We start from the raw sequence: 22236 nt of genomic DNA, 5'->3' as shown, positions 1-22236 counted from the left end.
GGATGAATATCCTGACTGAGGATTTCAGGATTGCATTACTCAGCTGTCTTAAACTTGGAGCAATATCAAAGGAAGCAGTAAAAATAATTCATTTGAGTGCATTCTGCATAAATTGTTTTGATCATATTATTAAATAATCTCAAAATTGCAGAGTCATTCAAAGTACTGTGCGGGGTCTGCAGGATGAAAAAGAATAAGGCTTGCTTAGGGTTCCCTATAACTGCAGATAAATAAGTGGAATTAGTTTCCAAATGAAACACTTGCTTCAGTTTAAGAGGTTGTGAATACTCTTAGCCTCAAAAGACTTAAATAACCTTACCATATTTGACAAGGTAAGATTGCTGGAAGGAAGCTATCACAAAAAGATTGCAAAAAGGGGCAAAAAGATTGATACTTCATAAAAACATAAACTTGAAATATGTATATCCTCAAATAGTGTATGTCATCATTTTTAAAAAAAACAACAGGTTAAAAATTCTACTTCAGCCATCAACTCCAACTTGTATCTCAGAGCGGGAACTATTTGCTTTCGGAATCAAATGAATGACAGATATAATAAAGTAAGAAAGTATTACATACTATGCAAAATATATGCTTTTAATAAAGACAAACCTCAGAATATACTGTAGGATCAGATCGAATTTAAGCCTATGTAGGCAGTATAGATGTAATTAGATTTGAGTTGCAATTAGTTTACATATCTCATGTGGATTTTCTTTTTAATGTAATGTAATGTAAATACTGTAATGTCAAAAAAATTGACTCTATCTGTTTATCATCTTTATGAATATTGTTGTATCTTATCATGAGAGACCATCATGAGATTCTTCCTAAGTAACATAGCACTGGGTTATACTATAATAATGATATGAATGTGGGAGTGAGAGTATAAATCATATATCTGCTTGACTGCACTTGGTAATTCTTTATCAACTCCATATCCTCTAGACTGATTAATAAAGGGAACATTTCTTAGTGTGAGTAGTAATGTTACATTTCCTTTGTATAAAACATCAAACATGTTCATGTCTCATTAACTCCTGTGTACTGAGCTTGAAAAATACCTTTTTGTAAAGAAGAAAATCAGAATCTCTAGCTCCAAGGTTCTCAGACCTTTTTATAGCGTGGCCAACATATTCAGAAAGAGATTATCTTGTGTCTATCCCCTCCTATTTAGGACTGCACTAACCACATTAAGATGATTCCTCTTTCCTGACCCAGTTAGAGGTAGGTAAAATGGCTTCTCACCTTGTTCCCAGCTTCTTCACTATGAAGAGCTTGGACACTTATAGAATCACCTGGAACAAAGGAGGAGATAGCACCATGAGCTGTGCCAGCTTTCCATGGATCATATATTGGGAACTTTGCCCAAGCTGCTCTGGTCTTCGCAAAACCAAAGGGACAATTATTTCAAAAGAAAACTTGTTGGAAATATTATTGTTGGCACAATTTTAAGTGGAATATTCTTTCTCTTACAGGATTACTTACTGCCATCTACCTTTCCAGAGTAAATGGCTCTATGTTGGAACAGAGAGGGGAAATACACATATTGTAAATGTTGAGTCCTTCATTCTTTCTGGATATGTTATCATGTGGAACAAGGCAATAGAACTGTAAGTGTGGACTTTTTTTTTATCATTTCACCTTGCTGGCAGTTGTTTTCAGATTTTTTGCTGAGATAATTCCATGGTTATAACCAATCACTATAATTATTTTGTAGTCTCCTATTTTAAGGAACATTTTTGTGCAGTACTGATTGTTTCATCACAAGAGAATTTCACAAGGAAATTCAGTGTCTAGGTATATTATAGTGATTGCATTACATATTTTAAAAAGAAGTATTTGTTTGTGATCCTGTCTCATTAACAGAATAAATATTTTTGCTTGAAATATTAAATAAAATACAAAAAGTCATGGATCACTCCTACTCAGGGAACATCCTCTGGACCCAACTTTTTCATTGGACATATGGGTTGGCAAAATTTGATCACCATATCCTTTATATCAGTAGTTTTCAACCTTTTTTCATTTATGGACCCCTAAAAAATTTTGAATAGAGGTGCAGACCCCTTTGGAAATCTTAGATATAGTCTGTGGACCCCCAGGGGTCTGCAGACCACAGGTTAAAAACCACTGCTCTGTGTTGCATGAATTTTGTCTTTAACTTAGATATATTAGTAGTATTAGTAGTACTTATTATTTGTATTACCATAGTGCCTAGGAGCCCTTTTTATGGACCAGGACCCTATTGGGTTATATGCTGTATGACTGAAGAACAAAAAATTCATAGTCAGTACTAAAGCGTGCTGCACTCCCTTCAATGGCTGAGTAAGGGCTAGTCACAATAGCAGTCCTTGCACACATTATGCTCTGTGGAATATCAGAAACTGCTTGCTTCTGCTCCCCCAAAAGGAACAGATATTCGAAAAATGGGTGTGGAGGGGATGGCTCCCTGGCCCTATCTTCCCTTCTATACCTACCTGTGCAGCAGGGCCAGCATATCAAGGGGAACAGTCTATGGGATGGAGCAGACTTCTCACCTTTCTCATAGACGTTAAGGCTAGAAGGGACCATCATGACTATCTAGTTTGACTCTTGCACATTGCAGGCCACAGAACCTCACCCACCCATTCCTGTAATAGAGCCCTAACCTCTCACTAAATTGCTAAAGTCCTCAAATCATAATTTGAAGACTTCAAGTTACAGAGACTCTACCATTTACAGTAGTTTAAACCTGCAAGTGACCTGTGCCCCATGCTGCAGAGGAAAGCAAAAAGCCCCAAGGATCTCTGCCAATCTGACCTAAGGGGAAATTCCTTCCCAACCCCAAATATGGCCATCAGTTGGACCACGAGCATGTCGGCAAGACCCAGCAGCCAGATACTTGGGAAAGAATTCTCCAAAGTAACTCAGAGCCCTCCCCATCTAGTGTCTCATCACTGGCTGTTGAGGATATTTGCTGCTAGAAATTACAGATCGGCTACATGCCGCTGTGGGCAGTCTCATCATACCATCCCCTCCATAAATTTATCAAGCTCAGTCTTGAAGCCACTTAAGTTTTTTGTCCCAACTGGTCCTTTTAGAAGGCTGTTCCAGAATTTAACTCCTCTGATTTCAAGCCTAAACTTGTTGATGGTGAGTTTATATCCATTTGGTCTTGTGTCAGCACTGGCACTTAAATACCAGTGAGGGAAAGGAGTTATTTATATTATCTCTCTGATGTATTTATAGAGAGCAATCATGCCTTCCCTCAGCCTTCATTTGGTTAGGCTAAACAAGCCAATCTTTTTGAGTCCCCTCTCATAGGGTAGGTTTTCCATTTCTCTTCATTTTAGTAGCCTTCCTCCCCCCCTACACACACACACACACACACACTCTCTCTCTCTCTCGCACGCACGCACGCACGCGCACACACACACAGAGCATACCAGACTGGGGTGGGGAACTTAGAGCTTCTGTGCTGCAGCAGGGTGGTGAGGCTATTGGATTATGCCCAGTAGGGTGGGGAGGTCTCAGGGGGCATCAGTAAGTTTGGCCACCCCAGCCTACCCCTTAATGTTGTACATTAATGCCCACAGGAGAAGTCAGATTTCTTGAGTAAGGAATGCAGGATCAGTAATAATACTAGTGCCTTAGCCTGATAAATATCTTCATGTTTCTAACATGAAATAATATATATAAACAGAAATGTAAGCAACATTTCTGGGAACCTTAGAAAAAGAGGTAAAAGCAATTAGGAGCTATTTTGGGGGGAAAAAACAGCAAAATGCACTTAGCAATTGAAAGATGGAGAAGCCGTCTGAAAATTTACGGGAAAGAAAATTAAACAGAAACTTTTTAGACTGAAGGAAGTTTGGATAGATAATCTACTTTCAGTCTTTAAGGGATAATGAGAGACAGGTGAACTGTGTTGAGTAAGGGAATAAAATAATATATTGAAATAATGGCTTAAAGACATGCTAAACTGGTAAAATATAGAGTGCAATAGGACCCTGAAATCAGTGGTGAAAATAAGTGTGTTATTTTACTATAACTGAGTGAGATGATTACATTCCAGATAGCAATGGCAGGGTCAATTTATCAGCTTATTCTTATACATTGATGGGAGGATATGCATGTGCATGTATTTCAAATCCGGCAGAGTTAACTAATAAAAAAAACCCCAGGTCTGTTAATACTAGAATTAAAACATTGGTATGGATTATAGACATACCTTCCCTGAGATTTTTAAATCATTCTGCAACTTTGGAGTTCTTTTAACTCCTCGTTGCCAGTGGATGCCCAAACTCCACATCTATCTACAATTAGCAGAAAATTGCCTCCCATCCTGAAGAACTCAGACCAGGCCACAGTAATTCTTGCATTATGATCTCTAAATATTCATTGGGCCAGAGAGACCTTATAGCCTGGTGATTAGAACCCTCACCTGAGAGGTGGGAGACCACGGTCCAGTCCCCCTGCTCCAATGACTCTCTTTAATTTAAAAAAGTGCTACAGCTTCAAGTGGAGACATTAAAGCTCCCCACCTTAGAATATCCCATAGCTCAGTGGTTAAGGCACTCTCACCTTATCAAGCAGAGAGAGGACTTGAATCGAGAGTCTCCTATCCCAGGAGAGTACCCTTAACCACTGCACTAAAGTTTTAAGAGAGGTTCTCCTCTGGGCTATTTTGTGTGGAGCTAGATGGCCTCTGAACACATCTACCAGCACGGCCCTGCATGTGAGATAAGCATCTATCTTGCCCCAATTGGTGGATCACACTGGGGCTTGGGCATCTGAGTGCCTAGAGTGAGGCAGCAGTGCACATGCCCAGAGGCAGAAGCATAGGGATATAGGGAACTTCAATTGCAAAAATTTAGGCAATGCCTAAAGGGCTAGATGGCGACTAAGTTTGTGAATGCCAGTGGTGCCTAAATCTGGGATTTAAAGGGCAGTTAGGTAACTAAGTCCCTTTGTGAATCTAGCCTTATGTGGTTAATATTTATTTTAATTATGTTTAATGGTGAAAATGCACTTAAAGCTTAAGTAATGGTTGCATAATATAATATAATAAACATTACAGAGAACAACAATGACGAGTCAGTCATTGTTATATGGACATACATATGGCACAGTATCCATTTAGGGCAGAGAGTGAGTCCATGGTGCACACAGAGGGAATGCTGTAAAGAAGGTTAGATCTAAAAAGTTTTCTTATTTTTGGTGTCTTGATAATTTTTAGCAAAATCTTCCTAAAATATAGTCTAAATAATACGTGTAATCATTTTGCATTAAAATGTTTGATTTTGCAGATTATAGGTTGCTTAATTCACAGAGATAACTCCTCATATTGTTATATAGACAATATCTAGATTTGTTTGAGCAGAAACAATTTATAAGATTGTCTCTATTGTGGTGGGGTGAGGGGGAATATGATTTGTTCCAAGTAAGAACACATAGAATCTAATTTTCTTCACACTTGCACAGGATTTTCAGAGTTGTAACTCTGATGACTTCAACTGAGATACTTTTGACTTACAATAATATAAGTAAGAGGAGAATCAGGCCCCTAGGCTCAGTAGTCCAAGAAGGCCCCAAGAACATCTGTTCCCATCACCTCTGAAAACCATCCTTATGCAGGAAAAAATATATATCTGATAGCAACCCTGAAAAAAAATCTCAAGTGCTTCTATTTTTGGAAAGAAAAATAGATAATTGGATTTTGAAGAAGAGCCTTCCTCACTGCATGACAAAGATAGCAATATGGCAACAAAAGTAGGCAAAGAGGAAATAAATAAGGCCTTTCCTACAAACAAAACAAGCAGATATCAATGCATTATTACCTGAAATAAAAGACTGGCAAACTCCTGTATACATACTGTATTAACAGGGGTTGAAGAAGAGATTGCTGCTATGGGGGGAGAGTTGCTTGTTGTTGACTTGGTAAAACTTCACATTTGCCAGACTAAAATAATAAAGTTGGAACAAAATGAAACCGGTCTGCCAAATAAAATGGATAGTAATACCAGAGAGAGTCTAACATCTTGTCTACATGGGGACATCCAGGAAAATTAATCTGAATGAACTAAAATTGTGATTTTGAAGTGGATTAGTTAAACCACATTAAATCCCTGTGTGAATGCTCTTGTTCAGAATCAAAGTGGCCTTAATTAAGTTTAGTTTAAATTCACTTTGGAAGTGAATTAAAATAAACCAAATTTAGGGCACTTTAATTCTGAATGAGGGTGTTCACCCAGGGATAACTAATCCACTTCAAATTCATACCTTTAGTTAATTCCGATTAATGTTCCTGGATGTCTCCGTGTAGACAAGCCCCGAATAATATAAATAATTAAGCAATATTTATATTAATTTTAAAAGAAAAGAGAATCTGATTAAATGGAATCCTATAAACCTGGTACACAGAGTAGTGAAAGAATTATCATGTTTGGCGTCATCGTAAAATGTAATAGTGTACAGAGGGCCTCTTTTTCATCATCTGAAACTGGAGACTAAGCTAGAAACATGGTAGTAAAAAGATGATATTGCCAGGAAAACATATTGCATAACAATCTAAAAAAACAAAAAGAACTTTTTGTTACACAGTCTCAAGATACAAATCTTTCAGGATCTATAAACTATCATGCTGAAATAGAAGGGAAGTGGGAAATTAGAGGAGTTAGGAAAATGTGACATGAGGTAGTGGAGGTTTCCATTTAAAGCACTTTTGAATAATCAAAACCAGAACTTCATCATCAGAGATCTTAGCCAAGGTCCAAAGATATTTAAAACTCTTGGCTGGACAAAACATGATGTCTCTGAATCTCCAAGAGAAGATGCAGACAATGTACCAGATGCAAGTCTCCAGCATCTGGCTAGACCTACTAGTAGGAGACCATTGAAAGAGAAGGGAAAAAAAATCTAAGGAGTCAGCACTAACTGATAGGGAAGGCCAAGGAGTAAGATCTAAATAAAAGATGTTATCCAGAAAGTTTGCAAATAATATGGACCCAAGGCCCAATTAATTCTGTTTGTAGTACTGTTATTGCATTACTCAAACTAATAATGAAGCATATTGTAGGAAGTATGGAGAAAGAACAGTAGTTTCTTTCATCTGCGGCAGCCTTGCATCGAAGTACAAGATTATTGGATCACTGTACATTCCACAGTAATCCCAAGATCATTTTGGGTGGCATCCAGTAGTTAATATTGGGTACCAAATGGCAGCTAGAAGGTTATTAGCAAGTCACCGGAAGCAGACTTCTCTTCCAGCTTTAACTGCATTGTGTATAAAATTAGGTAGACAATACTTATGGAAATTTTTTCTCATCAAGTGAAAACCCAGTAAGGAAGACAAAAATAAATGTTTAGAAATGTGGCTTCAGTTTGTCAAACAGGATAAAATACATTTGCCATTAAGAAACCCAACAACTTTAACTAGTAAGAGCATAATTATTTATCTAGATGACCTTAATAACAGATGAGGAAATGATTGTCTGTGCAAAGTGATATAAGGATATTCACTTTCAAGAAACATAAGAGAAAAGAAGACTTGTATTAAAAGACAATATGTATCACTTATAGAGAAAAAGGAGCATGCTTGCTTGATAAAGACAATGTAATTAGACATAATATAGTATACAAGTATAGCTCATATAACAATTTATATCCATTTATATATTATATATATAGAATGTATGATTTAATATTAAAAAATAGGGATTTTTTTAATGGCTGTTACACACATTTATCTAAATTGTTCCTGGGATTCAAACTTACCATGTGTTAGAAAGGATAACTGAGAAAGATATTATTGGAATTTATAGTACAATACATGATTCTAACTAGGAATGGGTAAGGTCTTTTGTTGTTGATTATGTGCAAATCTCCTCCATGGGGATTTTCAGAATGACTTTCATACTGTTTCGGGTTGCCTTATCTTTAATCCTAACATAAATAACATAAATATTCTCCTTTTTTATTGAAAGAGTTTACATAGTTTTGAATTGATTTTGTTTTGCAGATCCACAAAGACTCACCCTGGCCCAGTTGTACACCTAAGTGATAGCCCAAGAGATGAGGGGAAAGTGAGTACAGTAACTAATTATGTAAAATACTTTAATATTTCATAGCTCTCCCTGACCTTAGCAGTTTTTCCTTTTCACTCATTCACTACTTAATTACCTGCCTCTGTTATACAATCCTGAGGTCACTCTAAACTATTGCCTTGGAAAACCTTTGGAAAGTACTGTAATTCCCTTTCTACTTTTGTATTGAGTAGAATATTATGGTATAAACAATATATTATATTTTGAAGTCGTCATTCAAGCAAAGCTACTGTTGACTGAGTGGTAGTTTTTCCTGAGAAAAAATGAATGAAAACTGTGTAAGGACTTCAGGATTTGTCCAAGTATACATTACATGGGCATAGTTGTGAAGTATATCTATTTTCTTTGACAAGAATATTGATGGCAATATTCCATAATTGGAGCTTGCTGCTATTTGTGAACAGAGATGAAGACAGCAAAGAGCTGTCAATTATGGAAGACAGGTACCCCACAAGTCCAGCCCCTGACTCTGATTCCTTAGACAACCAGTCAGTTTCAGAGCTCATGTTACTGTGGACGTTTCCTCCTTCTGCATCTACCTTTTCTCCAGCTCAGATAGCTCTGCATCATGCTTGAGAGCCCTCCTCCATCCCATCAGAAGCTTTTGGTTTTAGATCTGGCCCTACTGGCTCCCTCTCTCCATTCATTCTCCTGACCTTCGTGCTTTGAATAAAGGTTTACCCTCCATTAAATAAAAGGAATTTTAGTCCTTGGCAAAAGAAAAATTTCCCCAGTCAGGACCTTTGACTCTTTCTTATTTCCCTCTTAGCAGGATGATACTTAAGATCAAAGCTACTGAAAAAAACAAAGAAACATACTTTAGTGTAGCCTTCCCTTTTTGCCTCTGAAATTTGTCCCATGAAAAGGATGAGTTATCCAAATAAGAATCCGTTAAATCTGACTAGGACATTTAGGAGATGCTTTTTCGAGCAGAATTTGAAGCCACTACTCTGTTAAAGGTAGCTGATTGTTGACCTCCAGGCTGAGCCAGTCAAGCCAATGAGAAATTACCTCTTCAGAGACCTCCAGAAAGGGTTGGTGATTCTTCCTGATGAGATAGTAAGACACTAACCTCAATAAGTGGAAGTTTCCCAGCAATCAGAGAAGATTTAATAGAGATGTCCTAAAATGTTATTAAAACCAAGAATTTAAAAAATGTGTGCCTAAACTTAGGCTTCTAACAGCAAGTCTATATTCAACTAAATAAATAAGTGGCATTATTTTTTAAAGTGTTGAGAACTCAGATCTGCTGTCTTTAGAGCTGCATTATGCACTGTAACAACCCAAAGTAGGAACATTGGACCAGGATATGGTTGATTGTGGGTTGTTTTTTTTTTGTGAGCTATTTGTAATGGTAGTATTTGACAGTCAAATGAAAAAGAGTCCCATTCAATTACATCACATGAAGGCAGACAGCTAAAGATTGACAAATTTTATAAGAGCTTGTCTACAAATGCAAGAAATCTAAATATTTAGATGGGTGAATGTGAATACCTGGTATTAAATGAGGGTATTGATAGAATCAGCATCATATAAACTTGGTGGACTGATGATTATCAATGAAGCATGGTAATAATAGAGTACAAAATATATAGGAATGATAGAATAGATCATGCTGGTGGTGGAGTGGCACTACATGTGAAACAAAGCATAGAGTCAAATATAGTAAAAATCTAAAATGAATCAAACTGTACCATCGAATATCTATGGATAGAAATTCCATGCTTGAATAATAAGAGCATAGCAGTAGGAATATATTAATGTAATATCAGTTTTTTTAAAAAGGCTTCAGAGGCGATCCTGGCAATTGCAGACTGCTAAGCCTAACTTCAGTGCCAGGCGAATAGGTTGAAACCATAGTAAAGAACAGAATGATCAGATGTGTAGATGAACACGATGTGTTGGGGAAGAGTTAATACAGCTTTTGTAAAGAGAAATCATGCCTCACCCAATTATTAGCAGTTGATATTCAGCTGGAATGGCCACCACTCTCACCTCCAGTTAAATCATCCAGCATGATGAAGTGGGGAGGGATCCTACTCCAGCAGCACCTCTCTGGGGCTCCTCTGCTCACTTTCCACTGCTGGATCCCTGACTCTACTTGCTGCTGATGCTGCAACCACTGCTCCCATCCTACCAGCTGTCCTCTGTATCAGCCTGGTCTTGCTACCTCACTCACTACTTGCTGTCCACTACCACGCCTACACCACATCTTCTAAACTACTGGTATGGCTCCCCTCTCCCAATACTCCCAATATTCTGGTCATATAAACTCCACCCCAGCCCCTCACTATCCATGGAAGCTGAGGCTATGGACTAACTCAGCCAGGAGCCACTCCTTGCCAGAATTGGCAGGTAGTGCTGCCATTTCCAGAGAGAGAGACAGTGTGTCTCCTATCCAATTTACATGGTTTCTGAATAGGATGTCTCCTCACATTTATTGGGGTGCAGAGTCCTGCATGGATCTGATTAGGCAAGAATAACAGATAGTCTAGAATTCCAGTAGCACAGCTTGGATTTTGGCCTCAATTCTTAAAGTTGGAGGTATCAGTCCTAAATTTATATACCACAAATCACATATGAACTATCTATCCTCACGTAGTGAGTTTTTTCACATCTATAAAAATAATTTGACCTAATAGGGTTGAGAGAATTTCCACCTGGAATATTAATACAATACTGTTTCCAGGCATAGATGGGTGAAATACTTGATGCTAAACATAATGTCTCTTTATTTTTCAATCCAATAAAGCTGCATTTTTGTCAAATATTTAAACAAGAATCATTGCAAACTGCCAACAAGATTTCACAGGCCTTAGGACATTGTTCTATCATCTTTCTGCCCAAATCCTTAATACAGAACATCTGAGTTCCTATTTGTTACCTATAATACATGTCATCATGAAAAGAAAGCTGCTTCACTCACTATCATCGGATGGATAAACTGCATAATGGAGGTTTACAAGCCCAGTAGTCTGATTCCTCTCCAGAATCTGCAAGCCCACTCTTCCATGTCTCTGACAGATTCTGAGCCAAAAAAGATTTAGCTATACTGGAAGGAAACTGCAGGGTACCTAAGTAGGCTAGTCTACACATCTTCTCCAAAAACTGAAAATGTAATATCACAGCGTTGGCAAATATATCATTCAAATGAATGGTGTTGTATGCTTTCATAGAGCACTAATTTAATTCTTCTCTTCAATAGAGGCCAGGAGACGGATCATTTTAATTCTTCTTTTTCTCCTATTCCATTATCTTACTTCTCTGCCCTCATTCTATAGGAAATGCGTCACCACTGGTTATTTCTCAGTTGTGGAGGATTACCAGACATACTAGTTTAGAAGAGAGAGAGAATTACTTACATGCTAATTGATTTTCTACTTGATTTGTCTGTCTGACTCTTCTTATGAAATGTATTTAGAGAGAGAAAATACAGAAATGAGGGGAATATCGTTAAACAAATAAGAGTTTAATTTGATGACTGTTTAGTTTTTCCTTGGTTGTTTTCAGTAATTCAGTTATGCTATGAAAAGTTTTGTCTGCAGCCACAGGAAATGGGGGACCAGTTTCCATGAATGACAGCTATGAACTGCCTTCATATTTTCTCAGCAGAAGTAATACAACACAATAGTAGAGGGTTGCCAGATATATATTATAGAAATAAATTAGCAGGCAAGCCATGATTTTTCTTTCACACTAGAAGGTATCTAAAAATACTTTATTTCAAAAGATAATTTGAAAGAAGATTAGTATGGCTAAAGTAAAATTTAGGCACAATTTGGATGTACTACATAATTTTCTGCGATTGTTATCAATCCAAGTTCTATGGGATTTATATATCCTTCATTCTTCTTTGTGATGTGTTGGACATGTCCATTCCACTTCAGGTATGTGCACACCCAGTGCACCAAAGCCAGAGATATTTTTCCTGTAGCAATGCCCGTCAGGGTGGCTCATGCACCCTCCTCAAACTTGTGCTGCCAACCGAAGGTATAAAGGATGGAGCTGCCCCGATCCCTCTCAGTTCTTTCTCATCACCCATGATCAGTAATTGGAATGTGCATGCTTGTCACACTCCTTTCCCTTTCTCTTAAAAGAGAACTTTTGCCCTAAAGGTTACTGTTGTATATAGTTAGTTAGATTAGGTTAGTTTAATGTAACTATAGTTGGTGGTACTTGTTTTTGACAAGTATTTGCTAGACTTTTGTTTTGTTTGGAGCTTTTCAAGCTAAGTACTGGGACATGTCTAAGTCTCCAGGGTGTAAGCGCTGTTCTGGCTGTAGCAAGTCTATTCCATTCAACAATCCTCACTCACATTGTTTAAAGTGTTTTTGGGAGACGGACATCTTAAGCATAGGTGCCCTATCTGCAGGGGGTTTAAGACCAGAACTAAGAAGTCTAGGAATATAGGGCTCCATCTGGAAGCTGCTCTGCACCCCACTTGGAACCCAGCCACTCAGTACACAGTGATTCAGACTCTACTCTGCCTAGGAGTGCACCGCCAAGGCAGTATCCCTCATCAGAGGGAGCCAAAGAGAAGATGCCATTTTCTTTCTCCCGTACCACACAAATGGTAGAAGAAATCAGATGCTTTGCACTCTTCTAGCGAGAAGAAGTTCTCTTCATCCATGAGGGCAAGGTCTCCAACAGCATCTCATGGAAGAAAAGCGGTTACTAAGGTTAGAGCACAGTATTGGCTAGATGGTCCTGGGTACTGAATACTTCAATTAGCAATGTAGAGTCATTGACTCTGGCACCACCTTCAGTACTGTCAAGATCGACTCCATTGCTGGGACCTTTTGCAACATCAACTTCGTCTTTGGTGCATACTTCAGTGCATCCTATCTTCTCAGTATTGACAATGTCTGAGGCATATGTGGTGGTCAGGGATGTCCTTTGCCTCTCAGTTCCAGACTTATCTTTGCTGCAAGACATTGAGATTCCAGCCTTCCCAAGATGCAACCTTCGGTACCTCTATCATCCTTGTCACTCAGCACTATCGGGATTTCCATAGTTTTCAGTTACAACAGTAGCCAAAAGCTCTGCTGTTCAGCAGAGCAGATGAACAATACCATCATCAGGAAAGCTGCCGATGCTTCCTGTGGTACCACCTACTTCTCATCAATCCAGATCCCGGTCTCCTATTACACCATCCAGCCTAAGCCTTCAGACTATACTTCTCCACCTTAGAGTTAGAAGTGGGATCTTACACATTACAAAAGGTCTCAGGTTTCCCTACATTAATCCTTATGTAGATTGAGCTCATGGCACTGGCATTCTCTCAGGAGCAGGTCCAGTGACAGAATGCCTTAGGATTTCATCCCTGGTTCCATATCCAGCAATTGTTTTTTTTGGACTCCTTAGGGTATCCCTCTAGACTTTAGGTCCTCATCTCTTAGACCCCGTACCGTTAAGTGTCTGTCAAGGCACCAGATTCTACCTGGTACGGATCCTGGTACCAATCCAGGTACCAAGCAAGCAGTGGAACTTGCACCTCCAATACTTGGCCCATCTGGTAGGGAGGTTCTGCAGGAATCAAAACAGATGGACACTATTAATGAAGCCATCTTAGAGTGACTGAGCAGAACCTTTGGCAAACATCTTCCTCTCTGCCACCTACTGCCAAAAGAATGGAAAAGAGATACACCAAGTTCCTTCCCAGGGTCTTGAGTATTTTTATTCACACCTAATCCCCCAGGAATGTTGGTAGTGATGGCTGTAAATGAGAAGCGAAGACAAGGCCAGTTTAAATCTACTTTGAAAGATAAAGATGCAAGGAAACTAGATTTATTTGGGAGAAAGGTGTATTCCTCCTTAGGTTGGCATTTAAGAACTGCAAACTGTCCAGCTCTTTTCACTTACTAACATTTTTCTAATTGGGACACAATGTCAAAGTTTATGGACAAATTACCACATAATGTCAAGAAGGAGTAGCAGGCACTTGTGAATGAGGGCTACAGGTGGCAGGATCATCTCTGAAGCTGCATTGGATGGGGAGGATTCAGCAGCACAAGTGGTGGCAATAGTGAACATCCAGTGCTAAAAGGAAGAAAATTTATATTGAAGGAGTTAAAGTTAATCATCATCCACCGCAGATAATAAAAGAAATACAGCCCCTACTGAACTTGGGGTCTCTGCATACTAAATTAACATTTATTGTGATGACTATTATATCAAATGCTTTGTATTGGGAGTGGATTTCATCTGAGGAAATCAGAAAAACTGGTGGGGAGTTAATAGAATGCCCTTGTCCCAGGACAATATTCAGATACCTCTGCTTTAAGTGGGTAGGAGGAAATGTGGACATTAGAGGGTAACTCTTGGTGCCTTAGAGGATGACAGAAAGAACTACTCTCTCTGATGGCACAGAATAAAGTTGTGGTGAAGCCAGATCATCAGGCAACAATACCCATAAAGATATAGAATTGCTGCAGTGAAGCTATAGGAGTGTTTGAAGCTACAATATCCAATCAGGATTGCTGTTCAGCAGACCTCTGTTTCAAGCTGGACCAAAAAGTGAGTTCTGGGTAAAAGCAATTAGTGTGACTGATCAGGAAGTACAGCTCATGAAAAATCAGACCACGGGAACAGTGTTTCAAAGCCCCTGGTGTCTCAGAATGGCTGGTGTCTCAAAGCCCTTCATAGGGGCAAAGATCAAGAGCTGGGAAACAGCCTAGCCAGTAAAACAGCTAAGGGTTGACTTTACAGAAGTAGTTGTGGAAGGCCATAAAAGGAAGAAATTAGAACAGTGATGCTTATAATATGCTAGTGTGTTCCCCAAGAATAATGAAGCACTTGGGAGATGTGATAGGGTGCAACATCAGATTTTGCTTAAACCAGGGAGTGTTCCTATGAGTCATCCCCTCATGTTGGATTCACCTGTGGTATCAGGTATGGAAAGAAAAGCTAAATAAGAAACTGGAGAATGGCCTGATTGAGCAATCTGCATCTCTTTCTGCATCCCCAATTGTACTTGTGAAAAAGCCCAATGGAGACTTGAGAATATGCATTGACCACAGGAGATTTAATTCACAGCTCCGAGTAGTTAGCCACTTCTCCACATAGCAGATACCCTGGATAAAATGTCAGGAGCAAACTAATGTATTAGTTTTGATTTGGTATCTGGATATCATCAGATAAAAGTGGCACCTGAGACCTGAGATACAATTGCCTTTTTGACATGTTGTGGACTGTTTCAATTCTGCAGAATGCCTTTCGGACTTATGGCTGCACCAGGGATATTTCAGAGGGTAGTAAATGATTTAACCCAAGTTTTGACAATTTGGATGAAGGCATCCTCACGTATAGATGACTTTGTTTGTTTCCACAAAATGTGGGCAGAACCTCAGGTAGAAGTGGGAAGGATTCTGAAACATTTTAAGGAGTCGGGTTCTAAACTTGCAGGCACAAATGTCTGTTTGCTAAGACTTCCATCACCTTCCTGGGACATATAGTCCAACATATAGTTGGAACTACAATCCCAGAAACTGAATGTTAGAAAGAACTGAAAAGTTTTTGCAAATTTGGAGGTGGCACAGTGGTTTGTAGGCCTCTGCGAATTCCACCAAAGATTTGTAAGAACTTACAGAGTGGACAGTGCCATTATATCAGATAACTAAGAGCAACTTTGTCTGGACAGAACAACACCAAAAAGTGTTTGAATCACTGAAGGAAGGACTTCTAAACCATTGTGATGTTCCCCTCTGCAATCTGGATTGCTGAATCGCTGTGTCATCCCCGATCCCTCACTCCTGGAGCCCGTCTTGCACTTGCTCTGTTGCACTTGCTCCCTGTCTCCTGGGTCAGCCTATGCACAGCCTCCTGCAAGCAAGTTGCTCCTAACTCAGTGAATGAGTGCCTCTAGCCAGCCACTCATGAGATCATGCAATAGAATGACCCCAGCAAACTCCCCAAGTCCCAGATGCAACCCTAGGAACTTTTGTCTTACAATGTTCAGTGATGCCCACTGAATAATGCAAGCTCATAATCAATTTGTCAATTTATCAAAGAAATGAATATACACCTGCCTTGTTACTTCAGATAGTGTTTCCACACACCTTAAACCACATGCACTGTTTTAGGTAAAATAAACAAACAAATTTATTAACTACAGAAAGATTTTATGTGATTATAAGTCAGAGGAAAGCAGGTCAGATTTGATCAAAAGTAAATAAAAGGCAAATCGCATTCTAACTAAGCTTAACACTTTCAGCAACCTTACAGTCTTAGATGATTCTCACCAAAGGCTGGCTGGTCAACCTCCAGCCAGGCCCTCCCCGTGTGGTCAATTCTTCAATTTCTTGACGTTGTCCATAGATGAGAGTGGAAGAGAGAGCTCACAGCCAAAATGTCCCCCTTTTTACTATCTCCTTTGCCTCTTCCCCTCCCCTTTCAGGATCAGGTGACAAATAGTATCCATGCATGGTTTTCTCCATGTCCTGAGACACTGTGGTTCTTTTCTTGTTGAAAGAACTCTCAATTCTGGAACTGTGATTCTTTGTGGATTCACTTGTTGACATCTGGGCTGATCATTTGCTCTTGGAATGCTGAGCTGGGTTGATCTGTACAAGTCTTAGTGAGGTGTGAATGGCCCTCCAGCTCTGTAGAGTTTTGCATAGATCTGTCTTAAGCCATGAGACACATATTTGGGAAGATTACACAGCAAAGCCTCATAACCATACACATGACACTACAACAAACATACTGTCAGATTCTTTAATCACCCCCCATGTGCAGCATATTTTGAACTTCTGTGTGAATTTGTTCTTGTACCTTGCCAGTGGTATGGGATGCCTGGCTGAGTGCAGGCTGTGAGCCCTCGGTGATGATCCTATGGGTCATCACGTGAGTCCTTCCTGGTTTCCTGGAAAACACTTGTGTGTTTGTAGCACAGACAATACCCCTCCCTTTTCAGTTAGGGCTACCTCACTGTTTATTTCAATACTGTCAAGTGATGAGTCATTTTGGCATTCAGCCATCAAACCAATGAGGCATGATGCTGTAGTTTCCCCTTCAACAAAACAAATCATATTTACCATGGCTTTCCCTACTGTGGTAAGACTGAAGCCTATTCACGTGCACCAGCCATGGTGAAGCTTTACTGTGAGGTCTTTAAACACAATATGTACATTCAGTGACCTCTTCTAACACTACAAATGGTCTCTCCCATGAGTTCTGAGTTTTGTATTTGTTCACAGGGTAAGCACCAACGCCAAGTCACCTACTTCAAAAGAGCATTTACAAGTATGTTTATCATACCATGCCTTTTTGTTTGGATTGGCTGTCCCTGAGGTTAGTTTGAACCACCTCCATCATGTTTTTTAACTACTTCCTAAATCATTGTACCTATTCAGTAACTGGTTCCCCCTCTGCCTCAGTGTCCCCTTCCCAGAAGTCCCCGTGGATTCTCAGGGAACCTCCCTATAAGCAAATAACATATAGGGCAGTGGTTGGAAACCTATGGCACACATACCAAATGTGGCACGCAAGATGATTTTCAGTAGCACTTATCAGGGACAGGGAGAGGGGCAGAGCGGGGGAAGGGACAGGGCTGGGAGTGAGGAGCACTGCTTGGGGCTGGGAACGGCTCCTGGCCAGGGCTAGTGGCATACCAAGGGGAGGGAGCCATGCCACCGGGCACCGGCCGGGCCCTCAGAGGAGGAGTCACCCCCTGCTGACATGTCTGGCAGCTGCACCAACACGGCTCCTCAGCCTCCCATCCTCCCGGTCCCTCCTCCACCACCATGCTGGGTGCATTAAGGGAGCTACGGGGACCTGGGGCACACAGGGACCAGGCACCTTTCCACCCCCGCCACCAGGCAGCACGGGGGCATCTGCCCCCTCTCTCTCACTCCCTGCCAGAGGGGCTGGGTTGGTGCAGCAGCCAGGGATGTCAGTGGGGAGGCGGCTCCTCAGAGGAGAGCCCTGCCAGCACCCCCCCTAGGCTGGTGCCTGGGGGCATGGCCCCTTCGGTACACCACTGCCGATGCACCTGCCACCCCTGCAGTGGAGGGGGGGGAGAAAGGAGCAGGAAATAGGCCCATAGACCCCACTCTCTGCCACTGCTGCCGTCGTGGGTGGGGCACAGATACAAATAGTGGCCTCTGGGCACTGGACACACGTACGCCATTGGCCAGGGCGCTGGGCCCACAGCATGTGATAGAGGGGCGGGGGGAAGACTTGGCACACCCCTTCCCAAAGGTTGGTGACCCCTGATATAGGGTAACATTTCACCCTAATCACTGGCTCTTTTGTTCACATATGTTACCAACATTGATTTCAGTGTCCCATTGAATTTCACCGCCACACCATTTGTCTCTGGGTGATATGAAACAGCCTTTAGTTATTTCACTCCACACAATTTGAATAGCTGGGACATGAAATTAGATTTAAAATCTGATGAAAACTCTTTAGGGAGATTTAAAAATAGTGAAAAGGACTTTTGCTACTGAATCAGCTGCTAATGTTAGTTAGAGCAACTGCTTTGGGTATCTAGTGGCAAAATCCACTACCACCAAAATATGTTTTTTCTGCCTTTGAGTAGGATACAGCATAGGACCCACAATGTCCATTGCTACCTTATAAAATGCCTCATGTATCACTGGCAAGGGATATAGAGAGACTTTTTAGAACCTGCAGGTCTCTTTCTCTTTTGACATAATTCACAAGACCTGCAATAATTTCCCACATTATTCTGTATCCCTAGACAATAAAAAGTTCTTCTTTAACCTATCATAGGTTCTCCGTGCTCTGAAGTGACCAACAAAAGCAAAATCATGTGCTAGCAACATTAATTCCCCATAGTGCTGGACAGGCACAACCCGTTGCTTGTAAGGTTCCCCAGGGCTTTTATCTTTCCCCAGGGGAGTGTCCCTATACAATTTCTCTTCCTCGTCAAAAAATCTTTCCCTCTTTCCACTCACTGGGGTCCCCTCGACGATGTACCCATGGATGCTTTCTAGCGTGGGGTCTACTTTCTGCTCATCTGCAAAACCCTGGCTATGGACAAAATGAACAGCCTCTCCAAGTTCAGGGGATAACTCCTCCCCCTTCTGCTCTATATGGTTGCTACTCGCCGCTGCCATGCATGAGCTGACCTTGGCCCCTCCCACACCTGAAAGCACATTACTTTTTCCTACTGATCTGGGGCTGCTCCCTTCTCCCACAGCTGCTTCGTTGTCTATACAATTATCTCCTGAGATCACAGAACAATATTCTTTTTTTGCTGCAAGTTACTATATTAATCTGATATTTAATGAGATTAAACTAGCTAGAGACATAAAGAGTAACAAGAAAACATTCTATAAATACATTAGAAGTGAGAAGACGACCAAGGATAGGGTAGGCTCGTTACTCAATAACAATAACAGAAAATGTGGAAATGGAAGAAGTGCTAAATGACTTTTTTGTTTCAGTTTTCATCAAAGAGTTTAGTAGCAGTTGGACATCTAACTTAATAAATGACAGTGAAAATGAAGTAGGATCAAAGACTAAAATAGGGAAAAAATAATTTAAAAATTACTTAGACAAGTTCAATGTCTTCAAGTCACCAGGGCCTGATGAAATACATCCTAGAATACTCAAGGAGCTGACTGAGGAGATATCTCAGCCTTTAGAAATTATCTTTGACAAGTCATGGAAGATAGAGATTCCAGAGAACTGGAAAAGGGCAAATATCGTACCAATCTATAAAAAAGTGAATAAAGACAACCCGGGGAATTACAGTCCAGTCAGCTTAACTTCAGTACCCGGAAAGATAATGGAGCAAACAATTAAGCAATCAATTTGCAAACACCTGGAAGATAATAAGGTGATAAGTTACAGTCAGGGGTTTATCAAGAACAAATCGTGTCAAACCAACCTGGTGGCTTTCTTTGGCAGGGTAATAAATGTTGTGGATGGTAGATGTGCTATATCTTGACTTTAGTAAGACTTTTGATATTGTCTCGCATGACCTTCTGATAAACAAACTGGGGAAATACAACCTAGGTGGAGCTACTATAAGGTGGGTGCATAACTGGTTAGAAAACGGTTCCCAGAGAGTAGTTATCAGTGGTTCACAGTCATGTTGGAAGAGCATATCAAGTGGTGTCCCGCAGGGATCAGTTCTGGGTCTGGTTCTGTTCAATATCTTCATCAGTGATTTAGATAATGGCACACAGAGTACATTTATAAAGTTTGCGGATCATACCAAGCTGAAAGGGGTTGCAAGTGTTTTGGAGGACAGGATTAAAATTCAAATGATCTGGCCAAACTGGAGAAATAGTATGAAGTAAATAGGATGAAATTCAGTAAGGACAAATGCAAAATATTCCACTTAGGAAGGAACAATCAGATGCACACATACAAAATGGAAAATGACTACCTAAGAAGGAGTACTGCGGAAAGGGATGTGGGGGTCATAGTGGATCACAAGCTAAATATGAGTCAACAGTGTCACACTCTTACAAAAAAACAAACATCATTCTGGTATGTATTAGCAGGAGTAAGACAAGGAGTAAGCAAGACACAAGAAGTAATCCTTCCACTCTATTCAGCACTGATTAGGCCTCAATTGGAGTATTGTGTCCAGTTCTGGGCATCACATTTTGGGAAAGATGTGGACAAATTGGAGAAAGTCCAGAGAAGAGCAACAAAAAGTATTAAAGGCCTAGAAAACATGACCTATGAGGGAAGATTGAAAAATGTTGGGTTTGTTTAGTCTGGAGAAGAGAAGATTGATGGGGGATGTGATAACAGTTTTTAAATACATACCAGGTTGTTACAAGGTGGAGGGAGAAAACTTGTTCTCATTAACCTCTGAGACAAGGACAAGAGGCAATGGGCTTAAATGGTAGTAAGGGCAATTTAGGTTGGACATTAGTAAAAACTTCCTAACTTTCAGGGAAGTTAAGCACTGGAATAAATTGCCTAGGGAGGTTGTGGAATATACATAATTCGTGGTTTTTAAGAGTAGGTTAGCCAAACAGCTGTCAAGAATGGTCTGGTTATTACTTAGTCCTGCCTTGAGTGCAGGGGACTGAACTAAAAGAGCTCTCAAGGTTCTTTCCTGTCCTATGATTCTACTATATTAACCTATTTAGACATAGACAATATATCATTTCCTACAAGAACTGCTGTTGGAATACTACCCAGCAGCCCAGATTTCAGTGTTCCCTCCAGAACTTCCCACTCCACATGTACTTTAGCCAAAGGTACGGTGAATTTGTATCATCCCAATACTAGGAGTTCTGCATTCTCCCCAGGGAGCATGTCTAACTATGCTTTCCCTGACCAAAGAAATCTGTGTACCAGTGTCTCTGCACCCAATGCATTCTTTCCCATTAATCTTTGCAGCCTTAACAAATTCCTTGTCCACCCCCTGTGGGTCAGACCTCACAAAATTAATAGGAAACCTGCAGGTAACTCTTGGGATACTGCATCAACCTGGGTTGGATGGAGTCTGGGCTTAACTTCTTTCACTTTAGGGCAATTATTCCTCAAGTGTTCAGTGGGATCACACATGAAACACCTTGGACCGTTCTCCTGTACCAGGGGTTTGTGAGTGAGATTCCCAAGGGAGGATATATTCTGGGAGGAGAGTGCCTAGTCTCCCAACCACCCTGTCTCTTGCCAGGGACAAAATTGAGCCCCCTCTTAACACTGGGCTTCTACCCTTCCCCCTATGCTTTGTGCTCACTGGACCCTGGTTTGTATATAGGAATCAGTCAGATCTACTGCTATTTGGACAGTCCAGGTATTTATCTCAAATAGCATGTCTGACTTCTTTAGAATATATGCTTAGGAATTGTTCCTGTGCAAAAAGATCAAACAATATTCATAACTCTCTACACCTGTCCCCTTGATCCATTTTTCTTATCAAATAACACAATTTATACTAATATTTTCTATGACTCATCTAGTAATGCATTTTGTGGGCTCTAAATTTCCATTTATACACTTCAGGAGTAATTTGAAACCTTTGCAATACAACCTTTTTAAACTCATCATATTTCAAAGCCTGGTCAATTGGCATTTCATTAACTACATTTAATGCTTTACCCAAGAGCTTACTAATCAAAATTGTGATTTTCTTGTTGGCTGGAACTTTCTGCACCTCATAAAACCTCTCAAAAGTGGTAAAGTATTCTTCAATACAGTCTGTTTCTTT

The 22236-nt window shown here is 40.2% G+C and overlaps 1 protein-coding gene across 3 annotated transcripts in view; it reads left to right on the top strand.

Annotated features, from left to right (window-relative positions):
- The window catches only part of STXBP5L (syntaxin binding protein 5L), a 354593-nt gene that overhangs the window by 174383 nt on the left and 157974 nt on the right, over positions 1-22236 (top strand). For all 3 annotated transcript variants that reach the window (XM_067546369.1, XM_067546370.1, XM_067546368.1), the window contains exons 5-6: positions 1479-1613; positions 8003-8066. In XM_067546369.1, the coding sequence (XP_067402470.1) occupies positions 1479-1613; positions 8003-8066 (199 nt within the window). The remainder of the gene's footprint in view (positions 1-1478; positions 1614-8002; positions 8067-22236) is intronic.

This window comes from Emydura macquarii, unplaced genomic scaffold (assembly GCF_026122565.2).
Source record: "Emydura macquarii macquarii isolate MOO-44397 ecotype Brisbane River unplaced genomic scaffold, CSIRO-AGI_Emac_v2 contig_1119, whole genome shotgun sequence".
Lineage (NCBI taxonomy): Eukaryota > Metazoa > Chordata > Testudines > Chelidae > Emydura > Emydura macquarii.
Note: the sequence above shows the minus strand (reverse complement) of the source record. Positions and strands in the feature narration are given on the sequence as shown.